This window comes from Hirundo rustica, chromosome 2 (assembly GCF_015227805.2).
Source record: "Hirundo rustica isolate bHirRus1 chromosome 2, bHirRus1.pri.v3, whole genome shotgun sequence".
NCBI lineage: Eukaryota > Metazoa > Chordata > Aves > Passeriformes > Hirundinidae > Hirundo > Hirundo rustica.
In genome coordinates this window covers 102,110,850-102,134,795 of record NC_053451.1, presented here as the reverse complement: position 1 = coordinate 102,134,795, position 23,946 = coordinate 102,110,850, and the positions used below count along the sequence as shown (strand labels likewise).

The following is a 23,946-nucleotide window of genomic DNA, read 5'->3' as shown; positions in this document are numbered from 1 at the left end:
GTGGGGGAGCAGGGCAGTGTTACCCTTAGCAGCACAGTGGGGTGGCTCTATCCTGAGCTCACATACCTGCGTGTCCAATCTCATCCAGAGGACAAAATGGAAAATCAGCTGAAGTGTTCAGAGCTCTGCCTTTGGCTTCAGAACTTGTTTGAGTCCTCGGAGACAGCAGCTCCCAACAGCATCCCAAAGCAGCTGCAGACACAGGGCTGAGTGCTTTTACACTGCACACATGACTTTTTCTACAAACACAAAGCAAACCCAGGACAAAGTTTTACCAGCTTTCATTTATCTTTTGGTGTGGTAATGAAAAGGATCATCATCAAAGAGAATAAGGGCCATTAAAAACCCAATATTCTGCTACAGTGACTGGTTTATGGCCTCATTTGGCAGCAGTTTTATTTATCAGGTGTGCAGCTTCATTGCGTGTCTTATAGCCCAGGTGCTTCAGGAGTTTGTTATTTGCAGGACACTGTGCTCCTGTTCCAGAATAGATGGTACCTGGCACAGGAATTGTTCTGGGTCAAACATTACAGTAGACCTGTTTCTCCAATCTGTTAGCCAGTTTTGACATTCTGTCTTCACAGAAATCTGGAGACAGAGTAGAAAAAAATGTAGGTTGGAGATCACACCTTGAATTGCTCATAGCTTTTGCTGAAAAACTAGTATTTTACAAAGCGCTACTAAATGAAAAATAGCTGTACATCAGTTTCTGCTATTGCCTTCCCTTAGTTAAACCTGACTAAAATTTCGTGGTACCACTTACGTGATGGAACATTCACTATCTCACACCTTTGAAGACAGGAAGAACAAAACAGTAATGCTTGGAAATTGCCCTGCTGTCTCTTCCACAACATGGCAAAAGCTCACACAGTTGAAAGCTGTAAACATATTCCAACTCACATTTATTCACGTTACTGCCTTTACATTGATGTGGTGCAAGTTGCTGTTCATTTCAGATGGGACCACAGACATGCCCCAGTAAACTCTTGATATCTTTTAGACCATGAATTAATACTGTACTCAGAACATTAATAAATACTTGAAAAGTCCATAAATGACCTACATTGAACTCCTTTGTAAAACCATTTACCTTATTTAAATGGATTTATTTCTATATCAAAATACATTACACCGTGAAGTGATGGATGCAACTGTTCTGACAAATTGTGTGCACCTGATATGGTCTTTATCACTGCTGTAAGTCTGCATAAGTTTGGGATTGAGCAGGAAGTGATGAAGATTCTGCAGAGCCAATAAAGATTTGATCTTGAGGCGCTCAATTTGCTCTCACTGAAAGCACAGCAGCACTTCCCAGGGAGATCCTGTGTGTTGGTGCTCAATGATCTGATGCTCTGGCGATGCCTCAGTGCAGGGTGAAATGCTGGATGATTCAACCTCAGCCCAAGATGAAGTGTTGGACGCTTCAAGCTCCTCTGAGTTCTCTGAGCCCACCACACCTCCTTGCATGCACCTGTGCATGCGTGTGTGCGTGCGTGTGTGCGCTGCTCACCATCCCCACGGAGCACAGTCCAGCAGCCATGCTCAGCTATCGACGTCCCTGACTGTGCCCTTTAGACACAGCCTTCGTGGCAGATGTGGTTGCCATTGATCAGGCTGAAGGTGGCCAGGGAGTGGTTGGTGCTCTTGAGGGAGGTCATTCGTGTGGTGCTCCTGGCCATGCTGTGGGAGCGGATCAGGAGGCGGGCTCTGCAGCACAGCAGCTGGTTGTTGAACTGCTTCCGAAAGCTCTTGCTGAGCAAGTAGAGAGCAAAGGGGTTGACACAAGAGTTAGTGAATGCCAGGATCCGAGCACAGATGCTGGCAATGAAATGCAGCACTGAGGTGTCCACCTCGGAGTAGTGGTAGGACCGGTATAAGTAGATGATGTGAGTGGGCAGCCAGCAGAAGGCAAAGAGGCACACAAAGACCAGCACGGTCCTGGCCAGGCGCTTACGGGACTCAATCTGGACAAAGAAAGAAACACAGATTAGCTGCTATTCCCAGATCAGACCAGGGGCTGGCTATTTTTGCCAGGGCTGCAGCTTTCCAGCTAACATATGGCAGGTGGCATGTCCAGAACAGAGAAATCTGGACTGCAGGTGAACACAGTCAAGAACTCTCCTTGTCTCTCCTCAACTCTCTTCCCTTATAAATAAACAATTCTGGAAATTTATTACATAAGTAGTAGCCTTTCCTTCCCTGTTTAGAGGTAAAATTCCAATGGCTTGTCACTTTGCAAAGTCCCAGCTCTGGCAACAAAAGTGTGGGCAATCTGCATTAGTTATCCACACATAATACATACAATCATATGTAATTTTAATAAATTACCTTATTATTATTACTGTTATTATAATTAATTATCGTGTAGGAGTCTGGGATATTTCACAGAGCTCACAGGCAGGACATTCTGCCATGGGGCCATGTGGTGTATGTACACAAAAGCGCTGCCAACAGCTCACAGCCCTTTGAGACCAAGGCAGAGTCTGAAGGAGATGGAGAAACAGAGAGGGAATATTCTGTACTTGGAGGAACACCAAGGCAGCAGTGAGGTGGGCCCTTCAGCTGAAAGCACTGGAGCCACCGGGAGAGGGCTGCAGGTGGTGAACAGATGGCTGACCACCTCTTGGCATTATCTGAGCTTTGTCAGGGAAAGGTGCTTTCACAAAGCCAGCTAGCACGCAGTATAACTTCCATGCAGACCAGCCACACTTTTGTTTTACTTACTTCTACAGGCTTGGAATCGACCCAAAGGTATTGCACAACCGAAGGGACCTGAGGTAAACCATACCTTGTCTTTTGTCCAAAAGCGCTGCACATTAAGATAACAAAGCCACTGGAAACACATCTCTCTTCCTAATGAACGCAAAAGCCGTGAAGGAGGTTGCCCAGAATGAGAGGACAGACAGAGTTGCCCAGAAAAACCTGCTAAAATTCACTGCTCCCTGGGAGACGTTGTGCAGCCAGAGTTTGCAGGACTGGAAAATGTAACACGCTGACCTTTTAGGGTTCCCTAATGTTCTCCTCTGGTAATCCCAGAGTAATGCTCCCCAGACACTTCTAGGGAATTAGCTGCATCCCACTTCTTGTACTTAAGAAGGATGCGAATGGCCTGCAACTGCTCCTAGTCTCAGCCCTGCTACCCTTGCTCCTGCCCCAGTGCAGCCACAGTGTCTGGCCAGGCTCCCAGGACACTGCACCATCCTCACTCTGCTTCCAAGCTCCATAGGTAAATTAGAAACTGAGCATCTTGCACAGGCTGATCTATTCTCAGGACAGATGCAAGCAGGAAGCAGGCAGGAGAGACAAGGCAAGGCCATTTTGACTTTATTTTGTGCCCCTTTAATGGCACTGACTAAGAATCAGCCATTGAGCTCAGGAAGGACTGACATGCACCAGGTGATAACGTCTCCAGCAAGCAGGCTGAAAATTAAATCCTTTGAGAAAGGGCTCTCCTTGGCTAAACCATATATTCTTTTAAAATGTATTCTTAATTTGATATAGGGCTATTGAGGCCACATCTGCACTATAAAGAAAGGAAGCAATGCAATAAAGAAATCGATACCAGTTATCTCAGATGGAGACGTATAGCACTTGAATGCACTGCAGGACGGGAATGATGGACGGAGGGTGCTAGACCAGCCTGGCCTTTTGCTTTCTTTAGAGCTCTCTCCCCAAAACCAAAGGGGAAAGGGCTGCTTGTACTGCTCACTTTATTGCCACTAATCAAAACAGCCATCGAATCAGCAGAGAAATGGCCTGCAGGGGAAAAGATTTACGCACATTCAGAAGCAAAAAAAGGATAAGGATTTCAGGGACTGCACATCATTTGATGGGCAAAACCCAAATCTTTCCAGCCTTACTGCTTCAGCGCAGCACCTGAAGGCTATGTAAGATGATTGTGTTGGGTCAGACTAAGGTGGAGGTGTCAGCTGGGTGCAATTGAGAGGACAATTGCTCAGCTACCGAGCAGCTTGTGTCAGTTTAGCTGAGGTTGAAGGACACCCCAGTTGAAAAGAAGAGGTAAGGCAAATAAGATAAATACGTCAAGGTAAATATGCTGTTTAGAAACAGGCAAGGCTTTATCCAACATCCTCTCTCTGACAAAGCAACTTTGTGAAGTTTTGATTTTCTCCCATATCACCCCTTTGCTTCAGTCTGCAAACACTGTATCTGCTCTGCCCCTTTCCCTGCATCCCAGTCAATACCTTCCCAGGCCTTGGCAAGGGTCTCCTGCTATGCTTGCCATGGTAACCATTCTGCCAAAGTCTCTCAACTTACAAACAGGAGATGCTTTAACTGTTTAGCCCTGTATCATGGCTTCTTTCATCCATTTTAATTCTTTTACCCCACCTAATCTATTAAAATTAGTATGACAGACACAGTCTCTCAGTATAAATTTCCCTGTATTCCCTCTCTTCTCCCAGATTCATAGAGAATGTGGATTTTTGAAGAAAGTCAAATCTCTACCTGTTTCCTCACATGCACATTTCCTTCCACGGGGATGTTGTAAGCACTCCGGATCAAATTCTTAGCAATAAAATAATAATACACTGAAATGACAGATAGGGGAATAATATAAAATATGAGAAATGATGCCATTGAGTGAATTTTGGGGTGCAGCCCATCTGAATGAGGGTAAGGAGCACAGCTGATAAAGGTTTTATTAGTCCCTTTGTCATGAAAAGGGTGCAGATCTGAAAATACTGCTTCAGGGATGGCAAGCAACATGGATACAATCCAGATTATAGCAGCTCTCACACAAATCTTCATCAGTGCATGGGATGCTTGAATCTCCATTGGCCTTACTATAGCTTTATACCTAAAAACAAACAAACAAACAAAAGAAATAATTTATTGACTTCAACATTTAAGCATAGTATTCCTACTTTTCCCTTCCATTCAAAAATAAAAACAAAAACAAAATCACTCTTTAATCAAGACTGTATTTTCTGGTGTTTTTAATTTCAATATTTTTAATAGATTTCTCAATTTAAACCAGAACCACTGTCATCAGTTCATTCAGTTTCATGTGTATTGATTCTGAATTCATTTAATTTGTAATTGACCTGGCAAAGCAGAGGGCTCCCTGACATTAACATGTTAATTAATATTAATGACATTAATATGTATTCAAATAGCATTAAGACAGGAAGTGCAATCATGGGCTTCTCTTCAAAAGTGTACAGCAGCTTACACCCCTTCGCAGAACAGTGTTGAAAGAAACTTGGCTGAGATTTTGCCACACTTTTCAAGCTGTGAGTACAGTAGTTTCCTGCAAATCTTATTTCTTCTCCAGCTACAAAGAGCACGTTGCCTGCTTAATTGCTGTTTGGTGGTGTAGCTGGCAAGAGCTTTCCCTAACTCCATGCATTCAGGTTAAGCAGCCAGAACTGCTAAGTCTCTTGCAGAAAAAACCCCATGACTATTGCTCACTATTTTAGATCCACAGAGACATTTTTTGATTTGAAATTTTGTCTTTCATGATTTCAGCCTTTCAGAAAATTTTACTTTAGAATCCAAGAATATCAAATAAACAAACTTATTTGAAATTGGTGTGTGTTATCAAAGGAATGGAAATCATCAGAGATTCATATATGCTGGAGCCCTGCTCTGGCAGGATTTGACACTCCAAGCAAGCCACAACTCACATATGTATTTAAGGAACATGGTAGGGAAAAAAAAAAAAGAAAAAAAGAAAAAAAGAAAAAAAGTTAAAAAAAAAGAAAAGAAGAAAAAAAAAGTAATTAGGAAGGAGTATCTATAGATTTCCCGTATTAACATGGAGTGTCATTATTATAACGGTTACAAACTGTTGGATGTTTCTTCCAGGATCTGCCTCACTCTGCCCATGGTGCACTTGGCCCCCCTTTGGTCACTTCTCCCTGGGGATTGGTGTGTGCCTGGGTCCTGGGCCGTCCCAGCCCTCTCTGGCATGGCAGGGTACATCCCATCAGCTGCTTCAGAGTCCATTGCTAAACTCCTTCCAGCATCCTGGTTCCTTCAGTGAGCTGAACTGGGCGCTGGGGTGGGAGCAGAGGCAGTGAGCACAACACCTGGACTGAATTCAGGCAGCACACCAGGGCCCCTCCATGCAGCAGCACAAACTCAGGCTCCTCATCACTCCCCACCTGCTATAGCCTGAATTATCCCAAAGCTCAACATTTGAAACAGGAATCCATCAGTCCTGCACTGTTTTACCTGGACAATTGCTTTATTTGCAAGGTAAGCATGCATTCAACTCCTGATTATATGCAGTATCCTGCTCAGTGTACCTAACTTTCCCTCCACGTAGGTATATATGTGTCTACGTCTCTCTGTGTGTATTTTAAATACATACACATATTTATATGCATGTATAGTCATGCATATATAACTATATATATAGTAGTATGTAAGTAATTACACACTTATTTTTATGAAGGCTGTCCCTAGACATTTTGTCATTTGCAGGTATTTCTTCATACAGGTTTCTTGTGTAGAGGACTTTTCCTTTCATGTACTACAAACACCGTGCTGTTTAACCACTTATTCTCCAAGCTCTGCCGCTCCCCTTTTTTCCAGCTGCAGTGGCCAGGCACAGTATTTTTAAGGCTTGCTTAGCACTCTGAAAACTGGGGATTAAGTGGTGTCACACCACAAAGCACAATCTTCCAGCACAAGATCGTAAACTCAGGCGAAGAACGTCATGGCTCTTAAACAAATACGATGCTCTGGATATTGCAGTCATAAAGCAGAACTGCTAGGCAGATTACTAAAGGAGTGGTGTTGAAATAGCTCAATTTATAGTCTAATTGACCAGATATAGATTATTGACAGAAACACTAGCTCACTGAAAGTCTTCAGTAAACCCTAAAGAAGAGAAATGCAAAAGGAAATTAATAATATATCAAGGTATTATCAAATTTAGTTTTGATTCAAAGGTCTTTCTGCAGATGTTTACTGTATGCTTATTAACAGGACATGTTAGCATGATTATTTCAGGGATTGTCTTACAAAATATAGACAGCTGAGAGAATATTTTCCAGTATTATATTCCAGGAACATGGATTAATTAAAGAATATAGAGAAACTGTTTAATTTTTATTAACATTAACAGAGTTGGGGGGGCCAGAAAATTACTCCATTTCAAGTTAATGGAACATTTTAATCAGAGATGGCATTCACAAACAATTTAATTTGGACAGAACATAATCAGAAATGTCTAGGAATGCTGGCACGGACTACTAGGTATTTAGTGTCTTTTTAAAGCCTCCTACAGCAGATGTAAGAGAAGATATGAGAGAGGTTTTGCTTGCAAGGGGTTCAGTGTAAACCCAAAGGATGGGAGTGAAAGAACAGAAAGATAAAACAGAAGAAACAAAGCTAGCAAACAGTTTTTGAAAATATAAGTTCTCAGGTGCAGAAACACAGGTAGATATTTTCTTAATAGCCTGAAAATCAAATAAAATCATTTTGCTGATTATCTGCATGACTTCCTTGATGGTGGGTTAATTTCAGCAGAAATCTCTAGTAATCTGTTAGTCACACATCACTACTCAGTGATCCAGTACTTGCTGATGTGTCAGTGGGTCTCTCCAGTTTGTGTTTCAGCAGCTCTACTCTGCCACTCCAGCTCAGGACAGCAGCTGCAGGGGCTGCTCCAGAGGAGGGCACAGGGGTGCTACCCATGAGAAACTGGCCCCCCAGGCTGGTGCTTGGGCTGAGACATCACTAGATTTTCCTGTTGCTGGTGTTCAGGGTTGGAAAAAGCTGCACCTCCTGGTAGGCTTCTGAGTGGGGTCCAGAAATGCCTTCGCTCCTTTACTTTTCCATACTGCTTTCCTGGCAGGGTCAAGACTGGATTTTATAATCTATTTGACATTTCTTCAGAACTTCATCAAGGTAGTCTTGATTTGAGTAACAGCTCATTCTGCTTTTCAGCATGTGTATTTCCAGTTTGTATACCAAATAATATTTCAAGCTTGCCACAGCTTTGTCCCCTGCAATTTGTTTTTCAATGAGTTACCCTGAGGCACGTAACTTTCCCGTATTTAATAACCAGCATGTGAATATTTCAATCTGCTTTGAAGGGGACATTAATAAATATACCTATACACCTTAGAGGAGCCATGGACCTCATGGAACTGAGCGTTGATGCAAACGTCTTATCATTTTTAGCTCAGGTCATAACATGGGCTCTGAGTCACAGTGCATGCTCAACTGTCTGCAGCAGATCTAGACACGGCCCTGGACTGACTACCTCAGCTACTTGCACAGTCAGTCTCTAATTATTGAATTATTGTTTGAAATATATATATTCTTTTCATCTAAACTTCTTTCCCTATTAGCTTTTAAAGAATTTTTTAAAAAAGTTTAAAAAACCGAGGTACAATGCATGCACTGCAACAAAGTGAAGAACTTCAAAATATGCCTTCTGAAGATCCAGTAGAATAAAAAAAGACACAGTCAAGAACTCATGCCAAACAGCCCAGATGAAAATGACTGGGTTGCTGATCCAATTGAAAATATGAAAGAGATGCTGACCTTTACTACTGCTCAGTCTTTGAATTTCTCTGTTCCCACTTGTGAAGCAGCAACCTGACATGTACACAAAGCTCCCAGCCAGGATGTATGGCCAGTCAGCTCCTTGTCTCACAGTCTCACTCAAAGAAGTCCTCAAAAGAAATTACTCATGGGGCTGTCCTAAGTGTGCTTAATATAATTGCAATTCATGAGGCACTGTGAGGTTTCCCTGCTAAGGAAATCCTCCCCACACAAGCCACAATGACTCTGGTGCTGTCCCTGTTTTCCAGGTCAGCATCCAAGCCTCCAAGAGAAAGCTGGTAATTGTGTTGCTTCAGCCCAGAACACCTGATCAGTTCCTAACCTAATCCCAAAAATTCATTGTGGATTGGTAGGAGCTCACAGAGCATGTGCATCTCCACTGAATACTTGAAAACATCTTTTACACATCCCTTAGGATATCTATCTTGCTCAGTCAGTAATTGTTTCTCACCAATGCAACTACTGAAATGACCATAAACCACTAAAATGTGGCACACCCAAGAGCGTTCTGTAGTAAATTCTTTTTCAACTGAGGTTATTATGCCAGGGAAACAGGAAAACTGTGTCATTGTCCCTGTGTTAATAATAATGTAACTAATGATAGCATTGCCTAGTGTACTCTAAAGCTTGGAGTGTGCAAACATTGGTTAATACCATGCACTTAGCCCAAAAGCTGCAGTTTCAAATACAAACACAGAAGTAGCTGTAGCATGAAAAAGACAGTTACAGATACACTGTCCAAAGATACCAACCAAAATACAGCCCCAAATGGATGTCAACATTTCCTAGGTGTAGTTTCTCTGTTGGTACAAATATGGATATTTCATCCATATTTTTGCTCCTCACCTGAGCCAAGAAAATGCACACCTACCTGAAGCATAAACAGGCTTTGCCTTCAAAGCCATACTGCCTTGTTGTAATACATTAATTGGGTTTATATTGTGTTTCATAGGATTTGTAATGTTTTTTCTCTGTATCACGTGGTCTGTCCTTGCCCAGCAGTGCCCGTCCCCCACACTGGAATGTACCCCAACTCTGTTCCAGTCCCACTTTATCCCTGACTGGGCAGCGCCGTGTCCCTGCCTCTGGGCCCTGCCCCCTGGGGAAAAAGCCCCGGCACGGGTGGGGCCTCGCTCTCTCTGGTACCGGGGTCCACAGGGAGAGGACTCCAGAATAAAGCTATCACATCCCAACCGGGGAGAGAGAGCAGACTCTTTTCCTTTTGTAATCGGCGGTCGTCTGGTCTCATAAAGAAATACCACACTGCCTATACATTTCTAAGCATAGAAGGGCTGCAATTTTGTCCTCTGGGGAAGAAAGGACCTTATCCACAAAGACTGCAGCCTCAGTGCTTCCTTCACAGCTTTTTCCTGTCACCTTCCTCCACCTATGCCTGCTACAACAGCCACAAAAAATAAATTAAAACAACAAAAGCATGGGGAGGAAAATCGGATGTTTCCCTGGGATTTTAAATTAATTTAGCTCCATATGTCCAAGTCTCCGGGTTGTGGTTTTTTTTTTTTTTTTTTTTTTTTTTTTTTTTTTTTTTTTTTTTTTTTTTAGGGAAGTAACTTCATGCAGTGTGGAAAAGCTGGTGCTATAGGTAGCCTCAGCTCGCTCTCCTCTTCTATGACTGCTTTGTATCCATGCCTTTCTCCCTTCCATTATGTCAGCAAGGAAAGCTAATATAGATGACCCAGAAGCGTAGGGAGCAAAAATGTCTGGAAAAGGCTTTGCCACAGAGTACTTCCTTTTTCTATCTCAGTCCTTCCAAGCACATCCGTCTTTCTACATCCTAACCTCACTCTTGCAAGAAATATAAGAGGAAAAAATGATCTGCCCATCATTCCTCCAGAGTAAAGGGACAGTACCCCTCCAAAATTCACAGGAGTACATAAGTGTCAAGGAAAGTTTCCTCCAAGCAGTATCATCTGTTACTATGCCCTACACCATTTGCATAAAAAGATCCTGTGCCCCACTCCTGAATTTGTATAATGGTTTAAAACCCAAATGTGTTAAAACCTGTTCAAACAGGATTTCAGGAGCCTTGCCCACCCTGTCTTCATTATTGGTCCCACAGTTTACAGTGCATCAGGCTGGTGGAAAGATGTACACATTGCTACTTTATTTCTCTCTGAAGTGAGAAATCCACTTACAAAGTTTTGAATCTGTTTAAACTGTGCTCTATTTTGAGAAGTTGAGCTAATTTGAAACTCAAATTTAAATAAAAAAGCAGAGATTGGCTGGAATGGACTGATGTCTTACAGAAACGGTCACGTAAATTGCTGAGAAGTGAAAACACTGCGTTCTTCCCAGTTCTAGAAAACGAGCTCCTGAAATTGCCATACCTTCCTCTAGTAATGATGGAAGAACTGCCCCTCAGTCAGCATGTCCCCCATACTTCTTCTGCTCCTACTTGTAACTGATATAATGAGAAAAGTGCAATTTGCAGTCCCTCTGATCCCCAATCACCTGTTCCCATTTGTAGGGTTAATGACACATTGGTCTCGTCCTGGCCCAAGAACAGACCAAACAAAAATCCTTTCATTAAGATTTTGCAATTATGTTCTACAAGCATCACATTATTGTTTTGCCCACACAATATAAAGGACTGGCTCAATTACCATGCAAAAAAGCCTCAGGCAACAGAGAAAAATTGATGCTATGGAAAAACTACATAAATGAAGAAGATGTTGAGTGTGAAACTCCACCTGAAAAGCAAGAAAAGAGTCTTACTAAATATACCAAATAATTATGACAAATGTAATGCCACAAACTTTCTTTATTGTTTCTACCATGGATGTTATGAATATTTATAGCTCTGAAGACAATTCAGTAAATCCACAAAATTGCTACACTGTCTAACTCATCAACATACTCCGACAACCTATTCTGGGTCTATCTGCTTTCTGAATACTTAGTTAAGATTATCATTATTATGCATGATTCTCGAGTGAACATCTGTTATTAAAATCTTTAGTAAATTGCATATGGGCACAAAGACATCTCTAATGGGCAAATCTTAAATACATTGGCAGGTACTGCCTACTTTCTCTTTTTATTAATTTAACATTTAAATGAAAAGAAAAAGGAGGCATTGATGGAAGTGGCACAGTTCTCACTTTTAAAGCAAATGTTCAAAAATCAATCTGTATACCTGCATACTGCTACATTATCCTGGAATATGGACAAATAAGAATCTCAGTCTAGGAATGCCTAAATTCTGAGTTCAGACAGAGTGTTTCAGAGACCACTGAACTGCACTACGTACTGGGGAAGGAGAGCTTAAACACTAATCATTTGATAGTGAATGTGTTATTCCTAATCATAACCATCCACAGTCTAAAATACTTCAGAAATTAACTATACATATGAAAAAAAATGGCCCATGGACATAAGAAAAAACCTTTTTCACCCAGGATAGTTATTCGCAGAAGGTGATCTTCAGGCTCATGGCAAGTTATTTCAGTGGGGACAGCTTCATGGTTCCTTGTGAACAGATGTGAAACTTGCTGTCTGAAGCAGGGCTGGGACCCATTCATTTACAGAACCACAGAATATGCTGAGTTGGAAGGGACTCACAAGGATCATTGAGTCCAATTCCTGGCCCTGCATAGGACAGCCCTAAGAGTCAGGCCTTGTGCCTTAAGGCATTGTCCAAATGCTTCTTGAGCTCTGTCAGGTTCAGTGCTGTGACCACTTCCCTGGGAACCTGTTCCAGTGCCCAACCACCTTCTGGATGAAGAACCTTTTCCTGATATCCAACGTAAACCTTCCCTGACACAACTTCAGACCCTTCCCTCTGTCACTGATCACAAAAGGGAAGAGATCAGTACCAGTCCTACCTCTTCCCCTCATGAGGGAGTTGTAACTGCAGGGAGGTCTCCCCTCAGTCTCCTCCAGGCTGAACAGACCAAGTGACCTCAACCACTCCTCATACAGCCTCTCTTTGAGACCCTTCACCATCTTTGTTGCCCTCCTTGGGATGTTCTGTAACAGTTTAATATCTTTCTTATGTTATGGTACCCCGAACTGCCCCCAGCACTGGAGGGGAGGCTGCCTCAGTGCAGAGCAGAGCAGGACAATTCCCTCCCTTGCCTGGGCCTGATACCCCTCTCGACATGGTTTGGAAACATCTTCTACTTTCAAAACCAGCGAGGTCCCACACAGCTCTCCAGCACCAGCTAAGCACTGCACACATTTCTACGTGCTCAGTGCCTGGGTACAGCCAGAGGGAAGTTCCTGCTCGTGCCATGTGGCACCAGAACACATGCTGGTGTTGGGGTTGCAATGTGCTGAGTGTCTGGAGTGCAGCTGGGAGAACTGGTGCTGCCACCGGGGCCACCAGGCATGAGAAGGAATAAGCCCCAGGGACACTTTCCATCTAAGGCTTTACTGCTTCAACCCAAGTCTCCAGGGATGTCAGCAGCCTGGGAGTGGGAGATCTGCATGCCTGAGGATTGAACTGTGACCAAGGCAACTAAAGCTGTGGCCTCAGACATGGAGTCCTCATTTCACTTGAGAATCTGCCTTATTTCTGCTGAAAGCACCATCTTTGGTGCATAAAGACAGAATCACTGAGTAATCTAAGCAGGTGGCATAACTTCTGGATATCCCACAGAGCCAGTTATAGAAATTCATTAGAGTTTCTCAACAGAAAAAGGACTGCCTGTGATGTACAATAAATCAATATTGTACCTTGTTTTGACACAGAAAGAAGAGCTCATCATTGACCTAAAAATTAGCACTTCCATAAGCTATGGCTGTGGTGTGCTTATATTAATTTTGTGGAGATAGAATAAAAAGCTATATATATTTATATCCAAGGCCAGGTTGGATGAGGCTTTGGGCAATCTTGTCTACTGGAAGGTATTCCTGCCCACTTCAGGGGGGTTGGAAGTACCACGACCATTAAGGTCCCTTCCAGCCCAAACTATTCTATGATTCTATGATTCCATTAACTTTAGAGAAGCAGCTTTCCTAAAGTTAAAAGCAGCTTTCAAATCAACTGACTGAGAACACAAATCTAAAGGGGCATCACTAACTATACAATAGTTGCTGACTTCCAGCCTGCTCCCTGGTGTCTCCCTCCTTGCCATGAAAAAGCATAGCAAAAAGCTGCCCTGGATAACAGAAAAGGAGGAGTCATGCTAAAACCTCAAAGAAGTAATACAAAAATCAATATGCAACATATAGGGGAAAAAAGCAAAAGTAAATGACAGCAAGTATCAGAATTTTAAATGTTGGTGACTGATAAGGGGAGCTGAAGGACCCAACAAATTATCAAAGGTCACTCTGTAACGGACAAATGTGTATTTTTAAATACATCAGGAATAAAAAAAAAATAAAAAAAAAATCAGTAAGTCAGGCATACACATAAATAGTGAAGATATGAACTATGATGAGGCAAAGTGAAAAGCAATAACCCAACAGTCGTCTTCAAGACCAAATGAGACAGAGATATATGTGTTTCTGTACTATTTGAGCAGTACTACAGATGTAGCAGAAAACTTGTGAGCTGTATTTAAGAAGATGTGAGCCAACATCTGATAACATAAACTAACTTCACACCAGCAAGCCTGAATAATTTACACCTAGGAGTACTAAAGGAACCAGCTGAGGAACAACTGGTGCTAACTTTTTTACAAATCTTGAAAAAGTGGTAAATATCCTCAGAAGTGGAGAACTGGCTTCAGAGATGTGATGTTCAGAAAAGCCCGATGGTGTTACCAAGAAAGTTGCAAATGTTTGTGCTGCCCAAGGCCAGTTGTAGAGGGAATAAGAGAGGTTAATCCTGCTAACAGGTGATAATTAACATCTCTGTCTTGTTTAACACACAGCAGATGTCAGGGGGTTTTTATCTGATCACAACATGACAGGGGATGTAAATAGGATGTGGGCCATGCTGGTATACAGAGGAGCTGCAGCTTTCGTGGGCATGTTGGCACAGGTGAGCGTGCACGTAGAAAAGCACATGTGTGAACCAGGGTACATGTGGTCCTCCCTCTCCTATCCATGTAATCCCTGTCCCACTCCCACAGGAAAGGGTCAAAATTAGGGCTCCTGGTCTAGGAAGGGGGGTGTTTCAGGTGAGGACCCTGATGCCCATGTTTCCCTAGCAGGGCAACAAGCATGGTGGTAAAAAGCAGTGTGGAACCATTTGTACCCTGGGTCCTGGGAACTTTCTCTAGCTGCAGTGTTATTTATTGTGCATATCACCTGCCTTGAGCAGGCTATAAAACCTTTGCTGGAAAAGTTTGCAGATGACATAGTGGCTAACCAGACTGAGAATGCTGTAGAGTCATTGGGGTAAATTGCCACAGTCTAAAATAAACCGTTTTAACTCAGCTTTGTGTAAAATACAGGAGCCAAGTGAGCAGGAGATGCAAAAAATTAGTGCTCTGTTAAGGAAAGAAGAGAAAAAAGAAGACACTAGAGCAACTCTTCTGCATGTGATAAAATGAAATTCTCATTTCACAAAATTCTCATTGTGTCATAGCTTTAGTGTAAATTCAATATAATGCTAAGACAGTTATATGATGCTTAAGTCCTTTCCATGGTTTCAGTAAATATCGGTGTCATAAGAGATTATCGCCACTATATGAACCTTCAGCAGCATGTAGGGGCTGAACAATCTGTTGCTATCCTTGACTGCTCTAATCATAGAGCCATAGAACAGCTTGGTTCGGAGGGGACATTTAAAGGACCAACAAGCCCAACCCTACTGCAATAAGCAAGAATACCTTCAATTAAATCAGGCTGCTCAAAGACCCTTCTGAGCTGGCCTTGAAGACTCTGAGAGGTGGGGTGTCCACCACCTCCCTCAGCAAGCTCCCTCCAGTGCCTCATAATCTTCATCATAAAAAATTTCTTCCTTATGTCTAACTTAAACTCACTGTCTTTCCGTTTAAAACCAATTCCCCTTGTCCATTTCAGGCCTTGGTAAAAAGTCCCTCTCTGTCTTTTATGAACCCCTTTAAGTATTGAAAGGCTGCAGTAAGGTGTCCCCAGAACCTTCGCTCTCCAGACTGAAAAACTCCAGCTCTCAGCCTTTCAGGTTTGCTGTGAGTTAGATTTTTATGCAGTGGTTAGAGGTCAGACAAGTTTCAATTTCAAGCATGACATGAGTTCTAAGCAGAGAGGGTAACAGAGTGCCAGATACACAAGAGGCAGCAGAGTGATATACGCGCCTTTAGTCTGAATACTCAGAAAGCAGCCTCACGTCACTGGAAAGATTTGTTTTAATCCAAATCCTATGAGATACTCAGTAGCCTCCGTGCACAGGTGTGGGCAAGACATACTGCTGAGATGATGGCTAGTGCAGTATCTCCTAGTCCTGCATCCACATCTCTCGTTCTCCCAGGTCATTTGAACATTCATGTCTCAATGCTTCAGGGTTGCCTGAAGGTGTGAAGAAACATTTTTTTCCGTCATGATGTCATGGTACTGTTTTCCGTCCTGCCTTCCCAGAGAGCTTCAGAGACTGACTGTGGACAGAGGGCAAGTGAAAACAGGATGGGCAGAGCTTTTCCCTTTGATGCTCCACAGTTTTCTGCAGTCCAATTAAACTGAACACTAGCCTGGCATCAGGAGGGGTTTCTGCAAGGCATCTCCAGCTTTCTGCTTTTCTATACAGCAGAGCACTTGGCTTGCTGCTGGGATTCATGCCTTCAGGTGCCTCAGCACTGTGAGAGACCCATGAACTGTCCCTATTTTCTGGCCCAAGGCACAGGGATTTTTAAAGCCCTTGCTCTGCCTGAGATCCTACTCAGCAGACACTGTGTGGGTGGGTTGCAGAGCCTGCTATGGGCAGCAGATCATGGCCCATGGTGTCCTAGATTGTAGGGGGTGAGGTGGGCACCTAGGTGTCAAACTGCTGAAAAACAAGGTGAGGGGACTCCATAGGGACAGTGGTGAAGTCTCCAAAATAAACGAAAACAGGTTATTGCAAGGGTCATCTCTGAGCAAAGCAGTTACTGGATGCTTCACAGCATGGTTGTGCTTCTACTTTTTCAGCTCAGCTACCTCCTACTCTTCTCAGCCATGCTGCTGTCCACATCTGAACATCAAGCAGTAGGACATGAACTGATGAGTCCACTGTAAGCTCATCTCCCTGCAGTGATGGTGAAATCCCAGCCCACTGCTGGGACACACAGTCAGCTAATTCTCCACAGCCGGTTGCTCACTTTAATAACAGTGTGGACAGCACCTCGTACTATGAGACCATGACAACTGATTGGGGGTTTTAGGTTTTACTGAAATGTAAACAATAGGTAATCTGACTTTTCTTCCTTTTGATTGCTTAAATATTGACAGTCTCCAGCACATTAGCACTGACTCTAAACTCAGATTTCCGCACCAGTGCCACCGCTATAAATGGGAGCTCTAATCTTCCTGGTTATAGAAGCGCATCTATTGTGTTTTGGCCATCTGCTCTGGTTAATCAAGATTTCAGAAAGTTTGTGCTGTTTGATCAGTTGCTCGCAGTGCAGATGGATTCAGGGGCTGAGGAAATGAGAGCTAAAACTAAGAGTGTAAAGAGTGTTCATATTATATTGACACAGTGGCCAGCAACCAAGATTTAAGACTCTTGTACATCAGCTGAAGAAGATCTGTGTATATCACCCTGCATCCATCAGCACATGAAGGGCAGCAGCACAGACACTGTGCCAGTGGCAAGGGTGGAGATAGGGCTGCCTACCGCTTCAGCGTGAGGGAAAGCTTTGGGATGGGCCCCAAAGTCCCTCCAGTTTTGTTCCCTGGCTTGGAAGGACTGATGTTTTGGCTGAGATCATGAGTCCACATCAGTGGATCCAAACTCTCCATGCGGGGTATCATTCTGCCAGCTTGCACTGATTGAGTTAGAGGCTGTCTTGGTAGTTCAGAGTGGCTTTCTCTGCCACCCCCTCAAACCTTCCTGGGGCTGCACAGTAAATAACAGCACAAGTAAAATGCTCCAAAATAGTGTCTTAGTGACCTGAAGGTATTTCATGAATACTGTGACTAGAAAGCCCAGAATATATTCTTAACTACTATGGACTTGGCACTTTAAAACTGATGGTATTTAAAAAAAAAAAAAAAAAAAAAAAAAAGTGTGTGGAAATCTGGGGTGATTTTTCATAGCTTTTTATTAGGGTGGCATACTTCCCTTAGTCCTCTATTGACATATAATCCAGTGATTGTAAAGTAAAATAAATTAACTGGCATGTAGATATTACACCTCCGGTAGTATTATAGGTAATATTAATAGTAGCGGCTGGAGACATCTAAATCACAGAAGAGATGAGTCCACTAAACAAAGAGTTTTGCATGTTTAAAAGTGTGTTTGTAGAAATTCTGGACTTGTTTCTTTCCTTGTACTGCTGCTTTTTTTTTGGAGTGTTGTTTGAAAGTTTTATTTCTTAGATAAACAAACTGTCATGTGAGTTCAGAGCAACATCAAAAGTTGTGTTCATGGTGCATTCCAATGGACCCAGCAGAGCTGGGAGCGCTGCAGCATTCCTGCATCCATCCCTGCACCCAAGGCACTGAGGTCAACATTTCCAAATCTGACATCCTCATTTCAGGTGTCCCACATGACTGCAACCCTGCTGTCTGCAGCTGATTTTACCACCGTAAGCCACCTAATCTCTTGTGTAATGTCACTCCACATATCTCACTACACTGTCACTCCCAGCACAGGACTGCAGGCAGCTCCGGCTGGCAGGCATGCTGCAGTTTTCCTGGGCTAGAATCCACGGAATCCAAGGTGCTTAAAGTAAGGAGGCTTGTTGTAAACTCCAATTACATTTTACACTTAACTCTGCCATGTGCTTGTAAAAACAGCATTGCTTCAGGAAGGTTTCGCTGCATGAGCACCAGGGCATTTCGATCTTTTACGATGTCAGCCTAACAGTGGGGAAGTATGATCAATGCTTGACAGCCTGGCTAATTCAAATGCAAATGTATATACCCTGTCAGTCACGGGAAAAAGCCAATTAAATAAAGACGTCTCCCATGACACGGGCAATTAAATAGTTGCTTTTCCTCTTGTTGTGCAAAGATTTTCCTAAATTTCCTGTCCCTTGCTGAGACAGCCTTGGCTTTTCTGCCCGGGCTAGAAGCCCAGGTGTCACTGCTCTCACGGGTGCCTCTGTACCCTTATCCTTGCACTGAGGGGGGAGGTGAAGGAGGAGGAGGAGGGCAGAACCCAAACTCCCGTTTTTTCCGGGATAAACTGAGAAGTAGCTGAAGAAACCACTGGCTCCACAGCGCAGAGCAGAAGGGCAGACAGATGTCCTTCCCCACCAACCTCATTTGCAGTAGTGTTTCTAAAACACACAAACATCACACACACATGGGCTGTTTGTTTCCTTGCTCTTGTATACTCAGCACTGGCACCTTATCACTCATGGAAGTGGCTGGAAGCACAGCACATGCCTTAACCCTCTCCTGGCTGCTCTGAGAATTTGACCCACTTGCAGGAAAACAGGTGTGACCCGACGGCTGCTGCTGCTCCTGCAAATGCAGCCAGACAGATGCAAGCACAGTGCAGCCAGTGGAGCGGTCGCAGAGGAAATACATTTGTAATATTGTTGACTGTTTCTTGTCCTTTCTTACATATTTTCTGAAATAATAAAGGAAATCTCATGATTGCACACAGATCCATCCTATGCACCCAGGGACCCTCTGGCTGTCCCTTCCTGCTCAGGCATGCTCAGCTGTGTCCATATGTACACAGATCATTTGCAGGCTGGGAGGCTCCCACCGCAGGAAAAGCGGAGGTCAGCAGGTTGTGCCTCTGTTTCTCCTTGAGAAGTTTGCAAGTGAACAGTCAATCCTCTGGACAGCCCCTCATTCTGGCAGGTCAAACCACTGAGCAGCCTTACGTGCTCTGTGCTGGAGGCTGGCACGCAGCTAAGTGTTTGCAGTCACTGCCAGATGAGAGATTCCTAACAAAGGGCAAAGTGCAAATGGAAATCATAAAAGTATCCCTCAGGAAGGCATATACTCTTGCACTGATTATGTGAGTGCAAAAACCTACTACATCTGGGCCCCTCATTATCAGAAGGCGCTCTTCTTTACACATCAGACTTCTGTTCCCAGTGATGTCTCTCTAGGTGCCACCATGATATGTGCATTAATGCCAGCAGTTGTTTCCATTTGCTTTCGTCAATGGAAGAATGCAGAAACCAAGAGGGTTTTATGGTAATTTTTTGCAGATGATGAATTATAGACAAAAGGTCTGTAGTACATTGACAAGTCTCTCTTCCTTGGAGGCAATGCCATGTAATGCTATTCAGAGCAGGAGGTTTAGGAGGCTTTTCTCTCACGTGGTCTATGGCTTTGATTAATGAGAACAGAGACATTCACATGCCTCATGTGAGCATCTCAGGTAGCATTCACATCACTGAGCATTAATCATCTCACCCCCATGCCCCTTTCTTCGGTTTCCCTTCATGCAGTGCCATGTCTGTCATTAGAAATTGCTGCCTATGAAACCACCCCACATGCCAGGCTCAGCATCTCACCTGCAGCAGGGTGTTGGGCTTCCAGACCCTTCACAGCCCCCAACCAGAATCACCATGCTGGTTCACATTAAACTCATTTTGGAAGTTTTCCCTTTAAATTTTAATGTTATTTCCCTAATGATTCTGACATGATTAATACTGGGGTCTGGAGTTCAGGGTGGAAACTTTAAGGAAATAGACTAATGGGCTGTGAGCTGACAAAATATAGACTGTATTATTTTGCAAGAAAATTAACCCAGCACTGCTGTAAATTTATCAAAATAGAAACTTCAGCGAACTTTACAGATAAGGGACACTTGTGTTTCAATGCACAGCATATTAGATTCACAGACCTAACGAAGTTACAAGTTTCATTATTTTCTCCTTCTGCAGTGGACCACAGATGCATTAGAAGAGGGTAACATGATCCCTTGGAAATGGAAACATTTGATCATCAGTGCAGCATGATGGTTAACAAGTTCCTGATAAAGCTAAAGTACAGAACTTGAAGTCATCAAATCCCAAGCTTGGCACAGCTGCTGTTTTCTGTTCTGTTCTATCCCTTCAGGCAAAAAGTGCTATTGATGTGCTGCTTAGTAAAAGCATTTGCAATGTTTACTTTATGTAGCATGTGATCAGATGGCAATAAATATCTCTGATATAATCTTCTGATATACCTCTGATATAATCTTCTTTACAATGCATTTTTCTTTTCCTTACATCCCTTAAAACAACTTACATTACAACTTTAGAAAGATGTATTTTCCTGGAGAGATACTTATTGTTTTCCCAACATTTTCTTCTGAGCAATCAGAGGGGATCCAGACACCACATCAAACTTGGGAACAAAAATGCATGTGGTCTTTCACTAGTGCAATTTTCCTATCTTCATATCCCTTTAAAGCTTTTATCTTTAAGACTTTTATCTACACATAGGTCTGTTTGTCATCTGCTACTGGGACAGACAGTGCTATTTTTATATATCCCAACATGGAGAAGAGGATAAACATATTGACCATTCTGTCTCTGAAACACTGAGGAGTTATCTGCTTTCATTAAGACTGCAAAAAGTATAATGAAATACATGTGTGAACGATATTGAAATGTGAACAAAAGAAGTCTTATATTTTAAAGCAGCTTAGCAAGAGACAGTGGCATGCAAGAAACTACCCAAAGCAAACCTAGTTTCACTTGTCAGCAAGGATACAATCCCCATGTCTTTTTTGATCACAACAAAACTGAAATAATTTTTCACTCAGTACTTCTGTGTCACTTCAGCATGGTGACAATGTATTCCTTAATCTCTTTTGGAAGCATCCAGAAAATAAACCAGCATACTTACTACACATTATTTTTTACTAAACATTATTGGAAAATGAAGTTTCTGAACCAACAGCACAGATCTGTTTTGATTGGATAAGGGGCAAACTGTTTAACCAAGGGAAATACACTGGCTATGGCAACTGCGATTCCTGGCTTCAGGAAAGCTCATTTGAATATTTGAAAAATATTTTATGAAATATTGTTATTAACATATTAACATATTATTAACTTTAAGGAAACAAGCCACTAGAAAGAAATGATTCTCACTGCAGTTTAAATTGCTGCTGCAGTGCCTTCACACTTCATGAAGTATGGATCAATTATCTTTTTGGCAAATATGAACATGCTATCTTTTCGCAGAGCTTCATTAATGGCATTTTATCTCTCTGGTCTTTAGCTGGATCTGCTCTTGTCTCTCTTTGAATTAATGTAGACTATTAGCTAAATTGGACAAACACTTAGTTTAGGAAAAGTACCCTGTGTTCAATTTGCATCCTCCTCAAGTTGTAAGCTAATATCCACCAGAAATCACCGGAGGTGCTTCTTCTTCCCTCATTACATTAAAAAAGAAACATTTTACCTGAAAATACAAATTTGTAATTGTGCATTTTATGGAGTCATAATTATGCAGGCTTCTTTTCAAGGCAACAGCTGCCAAGCTTACCTGTCAGCTGAGAGAGCAGTGAGAGTAAAGACTGACACCCCTACAGAGGTGAGCTGTATGAAGGGGATAAGTTTGCATCCAGTCCTCCCAAATAGCCACTCGTCAGCAAGGTACCTGCTGGCATCCACAGGCACACAAGTCACTAAAAGCAGCAGGTCTCCCAGAGCCAAACTGGAAATGAACAAATTAGGGACATTTCGCATGGATTTCACAGTACAGAAGATCTTAATCAAAGTGATATTGCCGATAAGGCCTATCAGAATGATGATCCCATAGATCGTGGGGATGGCGTAGAGGAACGCTGGGTAAAACCAGTCTTCCCCGGGGAGGGAGAAGTTTGCACTCTGGTTGACAGAGATGTTATAGAAAATGAAGTTATCTGTTTCTAGGTCTAGCAGAAGGCACTCTCCAGATGCCATCATCCTACTTCGCTCTTCTCGGAAAACAGCTTTCTTCTTTGAAAGTCCTCAGATTCCTCAAATTAATTTCTTGCTTTAATTTTGCTGCTCCTTGCCGGCTTCAAACAGTCAGAAAAGTTTAAAAGTCATATTACTTTGTGACACATCTTGTCAATAACCAAACCAAAAAGCACCTGCAGCTGTCTCCACAGTCCCGTTTCCATAAGGTGAAAGGAGAACATGTTTTAGCATCGTTTGAATGGTGAAACTTGCAGTTTCCTCCTTTGACTTCTCTTGCTGTTAAGTATTCCTGAGCCCTGGAAGGGCAATTATCGAATTCAAAGACCAGCAAGTGGCAGGCATTTTCGCAAGTGGGGCTCGTTAAACTCCCAGCTTCAGGTCTGCCCGGCAGCTCCGTGTCCGAAAGCAGGGAGTTACAGAAAGCAAGAACTTTCGGGAGTTGCTGCCACGCTGCATTGCCAATCTCTCCCGCTTTCGGTGCCTGCCCTCGCCAGCCGGATTTAAAGCGAGGGGGGAAAGCGGGGCTCGGGTGGCGGCTCGGATCCTATAGGCAGGATGTTCTGGACGTCAATCCTTGCGCTGCTTCCCACGGTGTGCGCGGGCTGCTGGCAGCGCGGCGGGAGCGCCGGGAGCGGCGGGAGCGCCGGCCGCCTGCTGGATGCTCCCGGCAGCGCCGCGCTGGGCGGGCGGCCAGCGCCGCCCTTAACTCTTTGGGTGAAAAAATACACATCTGCTCGCTAAGGGCTCCTGACGCGCGTCACCGGCTCGCTACCCGCCTCTTCCCCCCAAAGAAAAACCAAAACCGCATTTCTCCCCGCAAAAAACCGACGCCAAATCTCGCCCCCCCAACCCCAAAACAAACAAACAAACAAACAAACAAACAAACAAACAAACAAACAAACAACCCCCCCCACAAACAACCCACCCCAAGCTGCCCCCAAACAAACCACAAAAACCTCCAAACACACCAAAACCAAACAGCCTTACCCCAAACAAACCTACCAACCAACTAAAATCCAACCCAGTTAATTTCATGCTGCAAACAATGTGTTCAGAAAAGCCATCCCACCTTCTTAACTAAAAGCACACCTATTTTTCTTGCACTCTGGTATGCAGTTGTTCCATTGAAATGGAGTGATGATGTAAAACCAAATTCATCTTCCACTCTCCTCCCTAGACAAGAGAAATTAATAAGGCCAATTATGATAAAACCCAAAGTTGTCGTTAAGGTAGACAAATGAGTATTAGCACTGTGAGTCTGAAGTTATCTGGGAAGCCTGAATTCTGTACACTTTTTTGTTCTTTTGTTCTTTTTTTTAATTTGGAGGTAACAATACCGAGGGACAAGGTTCACCATTCTATGCAATAATTTCTATTTATGAGACACCCATCATACTGGCATCCATAGATACTGCATGTTGAGATGCAGCAGAAAGAAATTTGCTTGGCTTGTAACAGTCTGAAAAACTCCTTCATAGAACTGAATTAAGAAATTAAGATATAACTA

The 23,946-nt window shown here is 43.0% G+C and overlaps 1 protein-coding gene across 1 annotated transcript; it reads right to left on the bottom strand.

Annotated features, from left to right (window-relative positions):
* Positions 1–879: 879 nt before the first annotated feature.
* Positions 880–23,035, bottom strand: GRPR (gastrin releasing peptide receptor). Its single transcript, XM_040056791.2, has 3 exons — positions 22,021–23,035; positions 4,468–4,819; positions 880–1,964 (listed from the first exon to the last, which is right to left on the bottom strand). Exons 1-3 carry the CDS (start codon positions 22,440–22,442, stop codon positions 1,572–1,574), a joined length of 1,167 nt encoding a protein of 388 aa, XP_039912725.1. The 5' UTR covers positions 22,443–23,035; the 3' UTR covers positions 880–1,571.
* Positions 23,036–23,946: the final 911 nt, after the last annotated feature.